At 44.2% G+C, this 17,417-nt stretch overlaps 1 protein-coding gene across 1 annotated transcript in view; it reads right to left on the bottom strand.

The window, feature by feature from the left end:
* The window catches only part of mad1l1 (mitotic arrest deficient 1 like 1), a 51,837-nt gene continuing 34,420 nt past the window's right edge, over positions 1-17,417 (bottom strand). The window contains exons 17-19 of the mRNA XM_048247806.1: positions 15,921-16,111; positions 1,260-1,367; positions 1-362 (exon numbers count right to left, since the gene is read on the bottom strand). Coding sequence (XP_048103763.1) covers positions 300-362; positions 1,260-1,367; positions 15,921-16,111 — 362 coding nt within the window. The 3' untranslated portion in view covers positions 1-299. The remainder of the gene's footprint in view (positions 363-1,259; positions 1,368-15,920; positions 16,112-17,417) is intronic.

The raw sequence follows: 17,417 nt of genomic DNA, 5'->3' as shown, positions 1-17,417 counted from the left end.
TTGTCTTGGTCATTTGATTTTATTGTCCTGATTTTAAATGGACTCCAGTCAAAACAACAGACTCCAGTTCATGTTGACAAGTCTATGAAGTCCTACAAACTCTCTCTCACACACACCCACCTACTGCTACTTAAAACAAACTCACTCACACTCACTGCCCCCCTACCCTCACAAACACACACACACACAAAGTCTCATCATACTAATTAAAGAGGGAAAGAAAAACATGACTCAATAAAACACAAAAATAATGTAACAGGTGCAGCTCCACTGTGTGTGTGTGTGTGTGTGTGTGTGTGCTACACAGTGGTCTGCCTGCTGAACAGCTCGAGGGTGACGGCGCTGAGGAACGCTGGGATGCTCTTCTGGTGGAACAGGTGCAGCTCCACTGTGTGTGTGTGTGCGTGTGTGTGTGCTACACAGTGGTCTTCCTGCTGAACAGCTCGAGGGTGACGGCGCTGAGGAATGCTGGGATGCTCTTCTGGTGGACCAGGTGCAGCTTCACTGTGTGTGTGTGTGTGTGTGTGTGGTGTGCTACACAGTGGTCTTCCTGCTGAACAGAATGCTGGGATGCTCTTCTGGTGGACCCAGGTGCAGCTTCACTGTGTGTGTGTGTGTGTGTGTGTGTGTGTGTGTGTGTGTGTGTGTGTGTGTGTGTGTGTGTGTGTGTGCTACACAGTGGTCTTCCTGCTGAACAGCTCGAGGGGGACGGCGACTGAGGAATGCTGGGATGCTCTTCTGGTGGAACAGGTGCAGCTTCACTGTGTGTGTGTGTGTGTGTGTGTGTGTGTGTGTGTGTGTGTGTGTGTGTGTGTGTGTGTGTGTGTGTGGTGTGTGTGTGTTCCGTGCTGCCGAACAGCTCTGAGGGTGGGTGGCTGAGGAATGCTGGGATGCTCTTCTGGTGGAACAGGTGCAGCTTCACCGTGTGTGTGTGTGTGTGTGTGTGTGTGTGTGTGTGCGTGCTACACAGTGGTCTTCCTGCTGAACAGCTCGAGGGTGACGGCGCTGAGGAACGCTGGGATGCTCTTCTGGTGGAACAGGTGCAGCTTCACTGTGTGTGTGTGTGTGTGTGTGTGTGTGTGTGTGCGTGCTACACAGTGGTCTGCCTGCTGAACAGCTCGAGGGTGACGCCCCTGAGAACGCTGGGGATGCTCTTCTGGTGGAACAGGTGCAGCTTCACTGTGTGTGTGTGTGTGTGTGCGTGCTACACAGTGGTCTGCCCTGCTGAACAGCCTCAGGTTGACGGCCCCTGGAGGAACTGGGATGCTCTTCTGGTGGAACAGGTGCAGCTCCACCATCTCCTGCAGGCTGCGCGAGAAGTCCGTCTCCAGCAGGTTCATACTCCCACTGCCCACCGCCCCACTGGCCTGGAGGAGGAGGAGGAGGAGAAGAGAGAGGAGGAGGAGAAGGAGAGACGTGTTAACATCATTCATACTCCCACTGCCGGAGGAGGAGAGACATGTTAACATCATTCATACTGCACTGGAGGAGGAGGAGAGACATGTTAACATCATTCATACTGCACTGGAGGAGGAGGAGAGACATGTTAACATCATTCATACTGCACTGGAGGAGGAGGAGGAGGAGGAGGAGAGACATGTTAACATCATTCATACTGCACTGGAGGAGGAGGAGGAGGAGGAGGAGAAGGAGAGACGAGTTAACATCATGGAGAAATGGAGGAGGAGAAATGTTGGCTTCTTCTGTGTTTAAGAGTGTGTGTGTGTTCTGTGTATTAGAGTGTGTGTGTTCTGTGTATAAGAGTGTGTGTGTTCTGTGTATAAGAGTGTGTGTGTGTTCTGTGTATAAGAGTGTGTGTGTGTGTGTTCTGTGTATTAGAGTGTGTGTGTGTTCTGTGTATTATGTGTGTGTGTGTTCTGTGTATAAGAGTGTGTGTGTGTTCTGTGTATAAGAGTGTGTGTGTGTGTTCTGTGTATAAGAGTGTGTGTGTTCTGTGTGTTCTGTGTATTAGAGTGTGTGTGTTTCAGTGCTTCTGTTTTTTCTGACGCCTTATATTACTGCCCGTGTAGGTACACAATACAATAGTTCTCCCTCTTTCAAGACACTATCATGCACATCAATAACATACACACACACCCATCATCAATAATAATACATACACACTCACACACAAAAACGCATTTACCGCGACAGACATGTACAATCACTCACACACACACACACGCATGCACGCACAGACATACACACTCACACACACACAAACACACATGCACGCACAGACATGCACATAAATCCAAGAAAAAGAAGGAAAACAGGCCAGAAGCATCCACAACTTATTCAAATGCTGCCCTTAGCACCAGACTGTGTGTGTGTGTGTGGGGGTTTTAGACATGGCAACTAGCCAAAGAAACAGCAGTGAAAGAGGACAAAAAGGTTAGCCATCTTTTTGACTAAGGACGGCACAGAAACACAAACAGAAAACGCACCAAAAACTACACCGTGAAGAACGACATGGAGCAACTACAATGCCAATGTGGATGCAAAAGGGCATTAAAAAACACACACCCTGGGCCTGTCCGAAATGGAAGGCTGCTGCTTCGCATCTTTCAACTGTCCAAAGAGTCACTGGATGTAGCAGGCATCACACACACACACACACACACACACACACACACACACACACGCACCAGACACAGGCATCAAGGTACCAGCTACAGTATAGACGTTTCGGATGGCAACTGTCCAAAGAGTCACTGGATGTAGCAGGCATCAAGGTACCAGCTATAGACGTTTCGGATGGCAACACAGCACGTCGTTGCCAGGATATAGACAGCTGACTTCACAGTTATAATTCGATTAGGGCTGTCAAAATAACTGATTCATTTCGATTAATTAATTTGAGAAAAAAATAAGTGATTAAAAGAATTAGTGCAGATTAATCTATTCTGTATGACCTTTTTGACCCCTTTAGCCGTTCTAGTCAGTAAAAATTAGACTGTAAAATGAAAGAGAGAGAAGAAAAACGCATGCCTGGATCATTGATTGGAACATTTACTTTAAAAAATGGCCTGATGGTGTTGATAAAAAATAAAGTGTTGAAAATAAAGTCCTCTGCAATGTCTGCAGCAAGGATTTGCATATCACCGGAGTTCATCAACTCTGTAGTCGCACATCAATGCAAAGAAATAAGTGTTGACATTGAGGGGAGTGTTCATTTATTTTCATTGTGTCCCTTAGGTTATATATATGTAGCCTGAAATGCCTTGTATGTGAAAAAAAACTTCTTCCCTAAGCACTTTTGAATTGATTTCCTCAGCATATTAGGTCATATCATAGATTATTATAGCAATTATTTAAACAGTAAAAAATAATAATAAAAGAGTCTTTGAACTTTAATGTCACTAATGCTGATTATTCAATGATTCTTTTGAATTTAAATATTTAAAATTCTGAGGTGTTTATATGACCATTTTTATTCCAATTGAGCCGTTATCAGTTTGTAATCGGAATAGACGTGGCTAATGAGACTGCTGTGGAATGAGATTGAGGAAGTGGAATGAGACTGCTGAATGAGACTGTGGAAGTGGGAAGTGGAATGAGACTGCTGCGGAATGAGATTGAGGAAGTGGAATGAGACTGCGGAATGAGACTGCTGTGGAATGAGAGACGGCTGAGGAATGAGAGACTGCTGAGACTGCTGTGGAATGAGAGACTGCTGAGGAATGAGATTGAGGAAGTGGAATGAGACTGCTGTGGAATGAGATTGAGGAAGTGGAATGAGACTGCGGAATGAGACTGCTGTGGAATGAGATTGAGGAAGTGGAATGAGACTGCTGTGGAATGAGATTGAGGGAATGAACTGTGAATGAGACTGCCTCTTGGAATGAGATTGAGGAAGTGGAGAATAAGACTGCAACTGCTGTGGACTGCAGATTGAGGGAATGAGAGATAGAATGAGATTCTGGAATGAGACTGCTAAAATGAGATTGAGGAAGTGGAATGAGACTGCTGTGGATAGAGACTGCTGTGGAATATGAACTGCTGAGAATGAGACTGCTGAGGAATAAACTGAGACTGCTGCTTGAATGAGACTGCTACTTGGGAATGAGATTGAGGAAGTGGAATGAGACTGCGGAATGAGACTGCTGCGGAATGAGACTGCTGCGGAATGAGACTGCTGCGGAATGAGATTGAGGAAGTGGAATGAGACTGCGGAATGAGACTGCTGAGGAATGAGAGACTGCTGAGGAATGAGACTGCTGAGACTGCTGTGGAATGAGACTGCGGAATGAGACTGCTGAGGAATGAGACTGCGGAATGAGACTAGAATGAGACCTACGAAATGAATTGCGAAATGAGACTGCTGCGAATAAGATGAGGAAGTGGAATGAGACTGGGAAAAGACTGCTGAGGAATGTGAGAGACTGCTGAGAATGAGACTGCTGAGACTGCTGTGGAATGAGACACTACTTGAATGAGACTGCTGAGGAATGAGACTGCGGAATGAGACTGAGGACGAGGACGAGGAATGAGACTGAGGACGAGGACGAGGAATGAGATTGCGGAATGAGATTGCGGAATGAGACTGTGGAAGAATGATTATCTAGGAATAACTCGTTATATTTCTAGTTGCTGTGCCTTTACTTTATGAAACTTTGCCAGGTATTTATAGTAAGTTTCAGAAAAGCAATAAGCCACTCGAGTCTGATTCTACAACAGCTAAGGGGGGTTTTAGGCACTCCGCAATGAGGTGGAGAGATGCATTAGCATGAGTGATATATATAATATAGTTCATATTGCCTATGGTTGCCTTCACAGAGATGTGTTTCTTAGTTTCTTCCTCACTGTTTGAGTGTGTGTGTGTGGGGCGAAGTTCATATTTGCAGTAGCTGCTTTCACAAGCTCACAGAAATGTGTTAGTCTCTCTCTCTCTCTATCTATATGTGTGTGTATCTGTGTGTGTGTGTGTGTGTGAGTGAGTGCCGTAACTGGCTCACTGAGATGATTGTATGTGTGTGTGTGTGTGTGTGTATTGACTGGTTCACAGAGATGATTGTGTGTGTGTGCATGAGTGTGTGTGTGTCTTCACTGAGATGATTGTGATTAGAACCACTGTGCTATTATTCCTTCTCTAGGAGTCATGCACACCTGCTCAAACCAGCCACTGCAGAGTGTGTGTGTGTGTGAGTGTGTGTGTGTGTGTGTGTGCACTCATGGCCTAATTACCGGATACCGGATGGGCAATCAGCCAAGTAATTGTGTGTGTGTGTGTGTGTGTGTGTGTGTGCGTGCCTGTGTTTGTGTGTGTGTGTGTGTGTGTTTATTGCACACACACATATTGTAGCTGCTATATCAACAGCATCCGCTCTGTGTTGTCTTGTTCACTATGATGTTCATAGCCGGATTTGTGTGTTTGTTTGTGTGTGTGTGTGTGTGAGCATGCATGTGCTTGTTTATTTTAGTAGGTTAGACAGTCTGTTACTTACAGCTCATTAGTTTCATCACAGGAATGCACTGTGTGTGTGTGTGTGTGTGTGTGTGTGTGTGTGTGTGTGTAATTTCAGCACAGAGATGCACTGTCTCTGTGTGTGTGTGTGTGTGTGTGTGTGTGTGTGTGTGTGTGTGTGCGCGTGTGCGCGCGTGTCAGAACCTGAAATGTCAGCTTTCACACTCATTAGTGATGACGGGTCAAAGACCATATACTTTCTATGTGCGCGTGTGTGTGTGTGCTAAACAAAAAGGTCTCTAGCTGGGGTGGATATCAATGCCAAACCAACATAAACACACACAAACACGCAAATACACACGGACATAAACATAAAATAAAGATATGTAAACAGACACACAGAGAACTGAAAATGTCAGAACATTACTGATAATGATAAAAACACAGTGATAGAGAGAAGTGAGGGGGACAGAGAAAGAGCGGGAAGAGGGAGGAGAGAGAGAGAGAGAGAGAGGGAGAGAGAGAGGGAGGAGAGAGGAGAGATAGTGGGAAGAGAGAGGAGAGAGAGGGATGAGGGAGGAGAGAGGAGAGAGAGGATGAGGAGAGAGAGAGAGAGATAGTGGGAAGAGAGAGGAGAGAGGGATGAGGGAGGAGAGGAGAGACAGAGAGAGAGAGGAGAGAGAGGAGAGGGAGGAGGAGAGGAGAGAGAGGAGAGAGAGAGAGGGATGAGGGAGGAGAGGAGAGGAGAGAGGGAGGAGAGAGGAGAGATAGTGGGAAGAGAGAGGAGAGAGAGAGGGATGAGGGAGGAGAGGAGAGAGAGGATGAGGGAGGAGAGGAGGAGAGAGAGGATGAGGGAGGAGAGGAGAGACAGGAGAGAGGGATGAGGGAGGAGAGGAGAGACAGAGAGAGAGAGAGATAGTGGGAAGAGAGAGGAGAGAGGGATGAGGGAGGAGGAGGAGAGAGAGGGATGAGGGAGGAGAGGAGAGACAGAGAGAGAGAGAGAGATAGTGGGAAGAGAGAGGAGAGAGAGAGAGGAGAGAGGAGAGACAGAGAGAGAGAGAGAGAGGAGAGATAGTGGGAAGAGAGAGGAGAGAGAGAGAGGATGAGGGAGGAGAGGAGAGACAGAGAGATAGTGGGAAGAGAGAGAGGAGAGAGGGATGAGGGAGGAGAGGAGAGACAGAGAGAGAGGGAGAGGAGAGAGAAACCGAGGCAAGTCCTGACCAAATACAGGCTCAGTGACCACAATCTAGCGATAGAAACAGGCAGGCACAGGAAAACCTGGCTGCCAAGAGAACAAAGAATATGTGGTCACTGTCAGGCAGAGATAGTTGAGACAGAGGAGCACTTCTTTCTTCACTGTGAAAAATATAAAAATGTAAGACAGACATTCTTCCCCAAATTCCAAATAGTTATCCCACACTTTCAAGATTTTGACAATCTTCTTGGTGAAGGGCCCTCTGCTGCCTTAGCAGCACAATTTATCTTGAAATGTGAGGATCTGAGGGACTAAAACATATGTGTGTCTGTGACACACACACACACACACACAAGTATGCACACATACACACACGTATACACACACACACACACACACACACACACACACACACACTTCACATCACTCTATTACAGTATTACTCTTGTTCTTTACTGCTGTTAATTTGAGATCTTTTATGTCCACCCCACACTGATGTACCACCTCTTATGTATTTTCTGTTTTTGTTTTTTGTATATGGTCTTATGTTCTTGTTTGTTATGTTGTATGTAACAACAGCTTTGGCAACACTGTTCCCATACAGTCATGCTTTTTTGAATTTGAATTTGACAGAGAGAGACAGAGAGGAGAGAGAGACAGAGAGAGTGGGATGAGGGAGGAGAGGAGAGACAGATAGAGAAGAGAGACAGATAAAGAGGAGAGAGACAGAGAGAGTGGGATGAGAGATGAGGAGAGAGAGTGGGATGAGGGAGCAGAGGAGAGGAAAGAGGAGTGGAAGAGAGAGGAAGGAGAGGAGGGAAGGAGAGGAGGAGTGGAAGGCCTTTTGTTTTCATTTAAATGCAGATTCTGGCATTTCGTTATTAGAGGAGGATGTGCACCCACATACTAATCTCCTGTGTGTGTGTGTGTGGATATATGTGTGTGTGTGTGGATATATGTGTGTGTGTGTGGATATGTGTGTGTGTGTGTGTGTGTGTGTGTGTGTGTGTGTGTGTGTGTGTGTGTGTGTGTGTGTGTGTGACTCCATATAATTCATTAAAGATGTGCACAAAATTCTTCAAAAGAAACAAAGTTCAATCAGAGTTCAAAAAGTTGAATCAGAGGCCATTAACAAGGACACAAGGACAAAAGTATTTACTAGTAGAGTGTGTGTGTGTGTGAGAGAGAAAGTGCATGCATGGACGTTGCTAGGTTACAGGGACGCTGGCGAAACACACCGCTCCGTCTTTTTTGTTTGTTTTTATGCAATGTTCTGTTTATTTTTTTTTATTTATTTGTATTTTTTTTGTCTAGTTAAATGTATTCTCTATTTATTTGTTATTCTTAGTCCTTTTTTCTGCTGACAAGTCGGCTGATGGTGTGACGTTAACGTTAAAGTCCATTAACGTTAAAGTCCAAAACGTTAGCTTTTGTCCTGGGCCTCTGATATACTCCATCCGTGAACGGCGCTGCACTTCGAAAAGAAAGACTATTGTGGTGGACCTCTGTGAGAGACCACTGGACTGCTGACCTGCGGGCTGCCATGCTCTGCTGCCTGGAGTCTGGATTAAGTAACGTTATGTTAACGTTATGTTAACGTTAGAAGCACTTGTGTGCTTGTGTTGAAGAACTCTGACGACAGCGATCTCACTAAAACAACAGACGGTCACTGTCAATGTCCACCGAGTTGCTGATCACCCAAGACTTCAGACTGTTCATTGCTTCCAGTGCTCTCCAGACTGCCAGGATGATGTTAAATCCTTCGGGTTAGACATGTGCTCCATCATCATTGCCCTTGGACTATTCAGCCGGTTAACTAGATGCAAACATGAGTTTTCTTTTTAAAATGTCTTATTCATTATTTATTTTATTATTTGTTATTTTTTTGTTTGTTTGTTTGTTTGTTTATTTTCCGTCTTGTGTGTTTCACGTGTCACGGGTACGCTGGCGATTACGCCGCTCCGTTGTTTTTTTTATTTTTGTTATTTGTTTATTTGTGTCTTGTGTGTGAAGCACTTTTGTTGCACTTTGTGCATAGAAAAAAATGCTCTTCATGTTTGTCTGTAAGCACTTTGTGCTCAATGCTTGAAAAGAGCTATATAAATAAATATTATTATTATTATTATTATTATTATTATTATTATTATATGTGTGAGTGAGAGAGAAAGTGTGTATGTTAGAGTGTGTGTGCGTATGTAAGCATGTTAGAGTGTGTGTGTGTGTGTATGTAAGCAAGTGAGTGTGTGTGTTTTTGAGTAGAATATGTGCCCTCACCTCCTTGTTGACATTTCAATATTTTTCTCAGTAATCCCCATTAAGCTACAGCTCAGCCTTGTCTCATCAAACACGCACACACACGCGCACACACACACACAGGCATGCAAATACACACACACATACAGTCACACACACATAGCCAAACACACAGACACACACACACTCACATTTAACCACCTGCTGTTGCTGAGCGACTCTGATTAAATCGCCGTGGTAATGGCAGGAGATGGCCTATGGTGTCTAAAAGACCTTCCGGAAAAGAGACAACACACAGACACACACACACACACACACACACAGACACACACACAGGTGGAGGAGTCTGAAAACCTCACTGAAAGAATTTTGGCTGTGTTACTTGACCATATTCGAGCTCCCAAAACGGAAAGACTTTGAATATGCTGGCGACCCCCTATTCATGGAAGACGCTTTGTGTATTCGTAAGGACGACCCCATATTCATTTAAAGACGCAGGCTTTGTGTATTCGTATGGACGACTGAATGAGGAAACAATTGATATCCACCCCAGCTAGAGACCTTTTTGTTTAGCACACACACACACACACGCGCACACAGAAAGTATATGGTCTTTGACCCGTCATCACTAATGAGTGTGAAAGCTGACATTTCCGGTTCTGACACGCCACAACACACACACACACACACACACACATTTTTCCTTTTTCTTCATCCTTTTTTCTCTGCCCACACACACACACGCACACACACACACACACACATTCAGACCACACACACACACACACACACACACACACATTCAGACCACACGCGACGCGCACGCGATCGCCACGCATACACACCTGCACGCGACGCGCACGCGACGCACACACACTTCTAAGCAGATTACATGTTAAATTGACATGACCCAGTGTAACAGCAAGATTCATGCCAAAACACATACACACACCCAGACGGCTTAAGTAGGGATTGACCGTGTCAATGCTAATGAGGGAATTTTAAAGTGTTTACCTGGGAACCCACTACCTTCACACACACTTGCTGCAGTGTTTCCTCTACGTTTATTTCAGCATGGCGGCCCCCCACGGTTTAATTAATACCACCACGGTATCAGAATCAGGGCAGACGCACATTTGCTTTTTAAATAATCCTGTGACGTATCATCCCCTGCTGGCTGCCGCTGACATTGCAATTTAACAATAAGTAGCCTAAACTAGTCAGAGGTTATTATGGCCCGTCCAGTTTCAGTTCACATATTATATATTGTATTGATTTAGCCTATTTAAAGCATTAACTTGCTTCTCAGTGTTTCCTCTTCATTTAGCGGTGCCACTGCTTCAGAATTAGGGGAGACGCAAAATAAATGGGGGCAGCCGTGGCCTACTGATTAGCGCTTCGGACCTGTAACCGGAGGGTTGCCGGTTCGAACCCCGACCAGTAGGCATGGCTGAAGTGCCCTTGAGCAAGGCACCTATCCCCTCACTGCTCCCTCGAAGCCGCTGTTGTTGCAGGCAGCTCACTGCGCCGGGATTAATGTGTGCTTCACCTCACTGTGTGTACACTGTGTGCTGTGTGTGTTTCACTAATTCACGGATTGAGATAAATGCAGAGACCAAATTTCCCTCACGGGATCAAAAGAGTATATATACTTATACTTAAATATTGTCCTGGAGCATAGTAGGCTAAATGCCCAGCGTTGACTGCCGCTAAAAAATGCAGTTTAACAATAAACAGCAATGCTAAGCAAAGGTGGTACCTGTCTAGTTTTATTCCATAAGTTGTTTTTATAAACGTTAGTGCCATGGGCTATCAAGAGCTTCCATGTGCTATGCATGTTTGTCAACATCGCAAAAACTAATTTTCGCACAACTTGGTGGAAAGGTGTAGCACAGACCAAGGAAAACCCATTAATTTCTGGAGCTGATCGTTTTGAAAGTATTTCCCATATCGTAGCCTATTAGCTCGCTTGCAACAACAAAAATGAAACTGGAGAGTGGATGTCTCCGCGAAGATACCGCTGTTACATCAGATGTGCACTCAATCAGGAATCGACGCCGGGAAAAAGCAACGACTGGTAGTAACGAAGGTAAATTAGATTAAAGCAAAACTTTTTGTATGCACTCGCGGTGATTGCCTAGTAGGCCTAATGTGAATCACATACTATAAAGTAAAGGAGATTTGCACCAAATAAAGGCAGTGTTGTGGGTTGTGTTTTTACATGTTGGCACAGTTCATATCCGTCATAAACGAAGTAAGCTAAGCGTTTCTCCATTGTCAACGTGAACTACTGGTATGTTCAAGCGTTCAAGTGACATGTGGTTTAATGCATGGGTTAACGTGACGTGAGTCAGACAGAAGATGGGCCTGTTTTTAGTTCCTAACAGTACCTGCCGCCACCGTTAAAAAAAAGGAAAACGCTGGAAACGCTGTGCTGATATCAACGCACAAACATTTCCTTCCGTACACACAGACACGCACGCGCACACACACACACACTTCTTTCACTCACACAAACCCCAACACACCCAGTACACTCACACAGTCTCAATCAAACACACACACACACACACAACACTCCCCACTCACAGAAACCCCAACACATGGGAAAGAGGAACAAAGTGCTAAAACACACACACTTATATAGCTTCAAATAAACAAACACAGACAGACAGAGAGAGACACACACACACACACACACACACTTATATAGCTTCTAATAAACAAACACAGACAGACAGACAGACAGACACACACACACACTTAGGCCATCCTTAAAAATATTTTCGTTTGCCGTAACCCGACCGACCCTGTCAATTTAGAACCGACCCAAATATTTATTTTTTTCCCCTTTTAGTCCGACCGACTTGCGGTTGTAAACTTCTATGTTAATACCGACCGATTGTTTTTTTTTTACTCTAAACAACCAATACAAATGCAATGAAATAATATTTATTTTAGTAGGCCCCAGTATTGTGAATATAAATTGCCTACATGCAAACGTAGACTCACTTAAAAAAACCCTGTGGCGTCATCTCTATACCATTGGTTTTACGCATGTCACACTATGGCCTACGCTTCGTTTCATTCACACAAACTGATAACGCTTTTACTTGGCACGGTTCTGGAAGAACTGTGGCCAGATCTTTTTCATCCCTCCTCCCCTAGTCTAACGGTGACCGTGTCGGAGTATTGAAATTGGTTGTGGTCTATTCAGCATTTCTCAAAATATGGGTCCGCGAACGTGGAGACTGCTGGTCCGCTGGAGTCGTGGAGGAAATTAGGCCCGGTGCTTCATCTGATAATTTGCTGCGCAGTTGATCAAGAAACCGCGGATCGACAAAAAAAAAAAACATCTATCTGTCATTAAACATGGAGCTCTACAATTAAGTGGTGGTATGAGCATTCATTCAACGCACGTCTGCGCGAGAGAAACTGAAACTAATCGATAACGTTGGTATCAAAGCTCCGCTTCAACCTGTTGGAAGGCTATTTATTTATTTAACGAAACTTAATAGAACAACGTTTTTTTTTTGGAGAGCAGAGACTATAATACACTGTATAGCACTGAGTATTGTATAGTCAAATTTCAATATAACGTGGCCAAGAGCTATTGTAGCCTTCTTTCTGGGTACATGTAGATGAGCCCTATGACCCCAAAGTCTGCCATGACCGGGCCTCAGGTCAAAGAAGTTTGAGAAAGGTTGGTCTATATAACCTGCATCAGAATGAGGTTTGCAATGGTGCGCCTGAAGGCACGGGTTGAAGACCCAGTCAGTTACGCCACGATATGCACATTTGTGTAAATTCATTCCTACGTAATCACCATGACCAAAATTGTACTTTTTTTTTTACTTTGAATCTTGAAAAAAAACAAAATATTGACCTGTCACGAAATGGACGGACAAGAAGTGTACTTTATGTAACTTTTACTGAAGGAGCTTAACACATTACAAGTCATGCCTTGCTGAACTGAATCTCAACTCTGACTTCACGCGCAGTGCGTGTGATGTATGATAATAGTATTGACTGAGACCTTATCAAAATAAAAGCTGTCTCATCACATAACCTACCTACCGACCCATTTTTATTTTTTTTTGGCTGTTACTGCAAACAAAAATATTTTAAGGATGGCCTTATATAACTTCTAATAAACAAACACAGACAGACAGACAGACACACACACGTATATAGATTCAAATAAACATACACAGACAGACAGACAAACAGACTCATAAATGCAATTGAAAATCAGTATGATGGGGAGAGAATATGTGCCTCTGTGTGTGTGTGTGTGTGTGTGTGTGTGTCTGTGTATATGTCATGGTCCAAGGTTAATAAATAATGACAGCAAATTATCTTTAGCACTGGAGCCACAGGTGGACTCAGCCATGCTCATCACACACACACACACACACATTCTGACCCCCCCCCTACACACACACACATTCAGATCCCCCCCACACACACACACAGATTCAGACCCCCCCACACACACACACGCTTTCCCCAGACAGAGACATGCACACACAGACACACACACACACTTCACCCAGACAGAGATTTACACACACACATGCAGACACACACTGACTCATTCATTCAGACACACATAATTGCGGGCACACACACACACTCTCTCTTACTCACAGATGATCTGATTAGTTCGACTCTTTGAAGCTTCAGGCTGCACACATCACAACACATCACAGAGACGGAAACACACACACGCACGCACGCACGCAAAAAACTCGGCTGCCTGGATCCTCACACACACAAAGCGATGGCAACACATTACCCCCACACTCAAGCAGCTTCACTGGCTCCCGGTGAAGTCACGCATCACCTACAAAATCTTACTCCTTACATACAAATCCCTCAATGCTCCCCAGTACCTCTCCGATCTAGGAGATTTAGGGGCAGCCGTGGCCTACTGGTTAGCACTTCGGACCTGTAACCGGAGGGTTGCCGGTTCGAACCCCGACCAGTAGGCACGGCTGAAGTGCCCTTGAGCAAGGCACCCATCCCCTCACTGCTCCCCGAGCGCCGCTGTTGTAGCAGTCACTGCAGCGGGATTAGTGTGTGCTTCACCTCACTGTGTGTTCACTGTGTGCTGTGTGTGTTTCACTAATTCACGGATTGGGATAAATGCAGAGACCAAATTTCCCTCCCAGGATCAAAAGAGTATATATACTTATATATACTATACTTATATATATATACACACTATACTTATAAATAAAATATATATATATATATATATATATATATATATATATATATATATATATATATATATATATATATATATATCTCATCCAGCCAAAGTCCCTGAGGTCCTCTGGGAAGGACCAGCTTGTCATCCCTCGTTCCAGGCTACGGACTTTTGGTGACAGAGCCTTCTGTGTTGCTGCCCCCACCCTTTGGAACAGTCTACCTCTCCATATCCGCCAAGCCCCCCACACTGGCTAATGCTCAAAAAGCACCTAAAATCACATTTATTCACTGAGGCCTATGGCCCTTAACCACCCTGCCCCCAACCCCACTTCTACCCCCCTCCTCTCTTCTCCCCTATTCCCCTGCCCTGTCTCCTTTTGTAAAGCCACCTTGGGTTACTTGAAAGGCGCTATATAAAACCAAGTTATTATTATTATTAAAGGAACCGTATGTAAGATTGTGGCCAAAACTGGTACTGCAATCACTTTCAAATTACTGTAGAGCGGTGTATCCCCTCCCCCTGACTGGCAGAGCTAGCAACCTGGATGCCGAAACACTACTGACTTTGTGATTAGTAGATAGTTGGAGGGTGGCGCATCAGGCCAAAACACAATATGACAACATCAACATCAGTTGAGGGCTGCAACTTCACTTTTTAAATAACAATATCCTGGCCGGACTACTGTTGTCAGTGATATAAGTATTTGAAATGAACATGATTTCTTAATGTCTAGTGACATATCAGGGCCATTTTATGATTAATTGAAATACATTTCTTACATACGGTTCCTTTAACTAATCTCCATTTCACAACCCCGTAACCATACCCTTACCACACACACACACACAGAGCATCAATATTGAAATAATGTATGGATGCTAACGTTTCGCAAAGTACATTTTAAACAAAATTCCCTGATACTCCATGACTGCCCCAAAAATGATACATTTCCTGACATTCCCTTAATTCTTTGTATACATTTAGAGTTTCCAAAATTCCATGCCACGTGAGAGAGAGAGAGAGAAAAGCAAACTGTGAGATAACTATCTTTTTATGAACGAATGAATGAACTGGGACTAAAGATGACAAACACACACACACACACGATATTGACTCAATATTGATGCTTTTGAGACGGAAAGCTCTCCAGTTCAAAGCGAACACAGGATACTATGAATAAGAGATGGCGGCTTAAATCACACACACACACACACACACACACAGACACACACAAAACTAAAAATAATTATGATTAGGATTAATATGCTAATTGCTTTTACTTCTGCATACAAACAGTGTCTTATGATGTAGTCAGGGATTTGTCTAAGCACACACACACAAGCACCCAAAAAGGAACAGCTACACACACAGGTTGTAGGCTGTGGTACTGTAAAACAACGCACGCACGCACGTGTGTGAATGTGTGTGTGTGTGTGTGTGTGTGTGTGTGTGTGTGTGTGCGTGTATGTGTGTGTGTGTTAGTGTGTGTGTAATGTGTGTGTGTGTTGTGTGTGTGTGTGTGTGTGTGTGTGTGAGTGTGTGTGTGTGTACGTGTGTGTGTGTGTGTGTGTGTGTGTGTGTGTGTGTGTGTGTTAGTGTGTGTGTGTGTGTGTGTGTTAGTGTGTGTGTGTGTGTTGTTAGTGTGTGTGTGTGTGTTAGTGTGTGTGTGTGTGTGTGTTAGTGTGTGTGTGTGTGTTAGTGTGTGTTAGTGTGTGTGTGTGTGTGTGCGTGTGTGTGTGTGTGTACGTGTGTGTGTGTGTGTACGTGTGTGTGTGTGTGTGTACGTGTGTGTGTGTGTGTGCGTGGTGTGTGTGTGTGTACGTGTGTGTGTTAGTGTGTGTGTGCACCTTAAAGAGGAGGGAGTCGTCCATGTGTTCGGCGTAGACGGATGTGAGGCGATACTGGTTCTCCGTGGTGATGTCGATCTGGTAGCCCGTGAGAACGTAGCAGGCCGTGCGGAACTCTTGGATCTTGCGTTGGAACACTTCCTTCAGACGCTGGTTCTTCAGTTCCGCACTCTCCACGGCCTTACGCAGGTCTGCTCAGTGCACACACACACACACACACACACACACACACACTTGCAAGACTACGACACACACACACCACGACGCCAAGCGCCAAGACACGCGCTAATAATACAGTCAGATGTGAATAAACGAATGATCTGTAGATTAATGAGGTTTAATATGACTTGAACGTGTGTGTGTGTGTGTGTGTGTGTGTATAGCTGCTTTCAGACACAACCTCCGCACATCCTTCAGTTTTAGTTTAGCCTAATTTGAAACGAGTAAAGCGAACCTTCCTTCATCAGTGAATTTTGACGAGACATAACAAGCTGTAATCATAGGGTGCTAACGTGATGAAAGCGCAATGTTCACGCTAGTATAACATTACCATAACTTGCAAATTATCTATTTAATATTCGGTCAGTACTACTGGTAATGTTTGTCATGGCATATAGACTGCAATTTGTTCATTATTGCCCAGATGTAGGAAAGGCTACCGAAATGCGCCAATTAAAGCCCACAGCATATATTACCACCAAAGCGTGTTGAGTCCTAATAATAATAGCGGCTTATTGTTACGTGGTAGCAAATCATGTTATCAAAGAAATAGACGTAATGTAGGAATGCTCACACATATATTGCAACAGGTAATGGTGTAGGCCTATCTGACGAAGACTGGAGTGGTTGAAACGTTTTACTTATCAAATCACATTGGGAGCAAAGAAGACTATCTTCACTTGTTTTCTCTTAGAGGCCTAGGGTAGCCTACATCTGATGGCCCCTCTGCATAGCATTCAGTGACTCAACATGGGAAGGCCTAGGGTAGCCTACATCACATGGCCTAAAGATTAGGCCCCTTTGTGATTTGTATGCAGCAATTTCAACACTGACCTTGATTTAGCCTACTTTGGCTATTTAAAAGTATTTTATTGCCAAAACACAACACAATGTCAATGAACTATAACAAACTATAAAGGACTTAATCACACACAAACAATTTCCCTGACTATAAAAATAATAATTTTGAAGTTTAGAACTCAGAATGGACTTGCACCCTACAAAAATGAAAAAAAAAAAAAAAAAAAAAAAAAAAATCAACAAAAATTACCATTGCACACTTACACACACTCCAAAAGTGCACAAATTCAACACAAATGACCCTTACACACACACACACACACACAAACAATGACCCTTACACACACACACAGACAAACACACACACAATGACCCTTACACACACACACAATGACCCTTACACACACACACACACACAATGACCCTTACACACACACACACACACAATGACCCTTACACACACACACACACACACAC

Source organism: Alosa alosa, chromosome 7, assembly GCF_017589495.1.
Source record: "Alosa alosa isolate M-15738 ecotype Scorff River chromosome 7, AALO_Geno_1.1, whole genome shotgun sequence".
In the NCBI taxonomy this organism is placed as follows: Eukaryota; Metazoa; Chordata; class Actinopteri; order Clupeiformes; family Clupeidae; genus Alosa; species Alosa alosa.
This window is presented reverse-complemented; position numbering and strand designations above follow the sequence as displayed.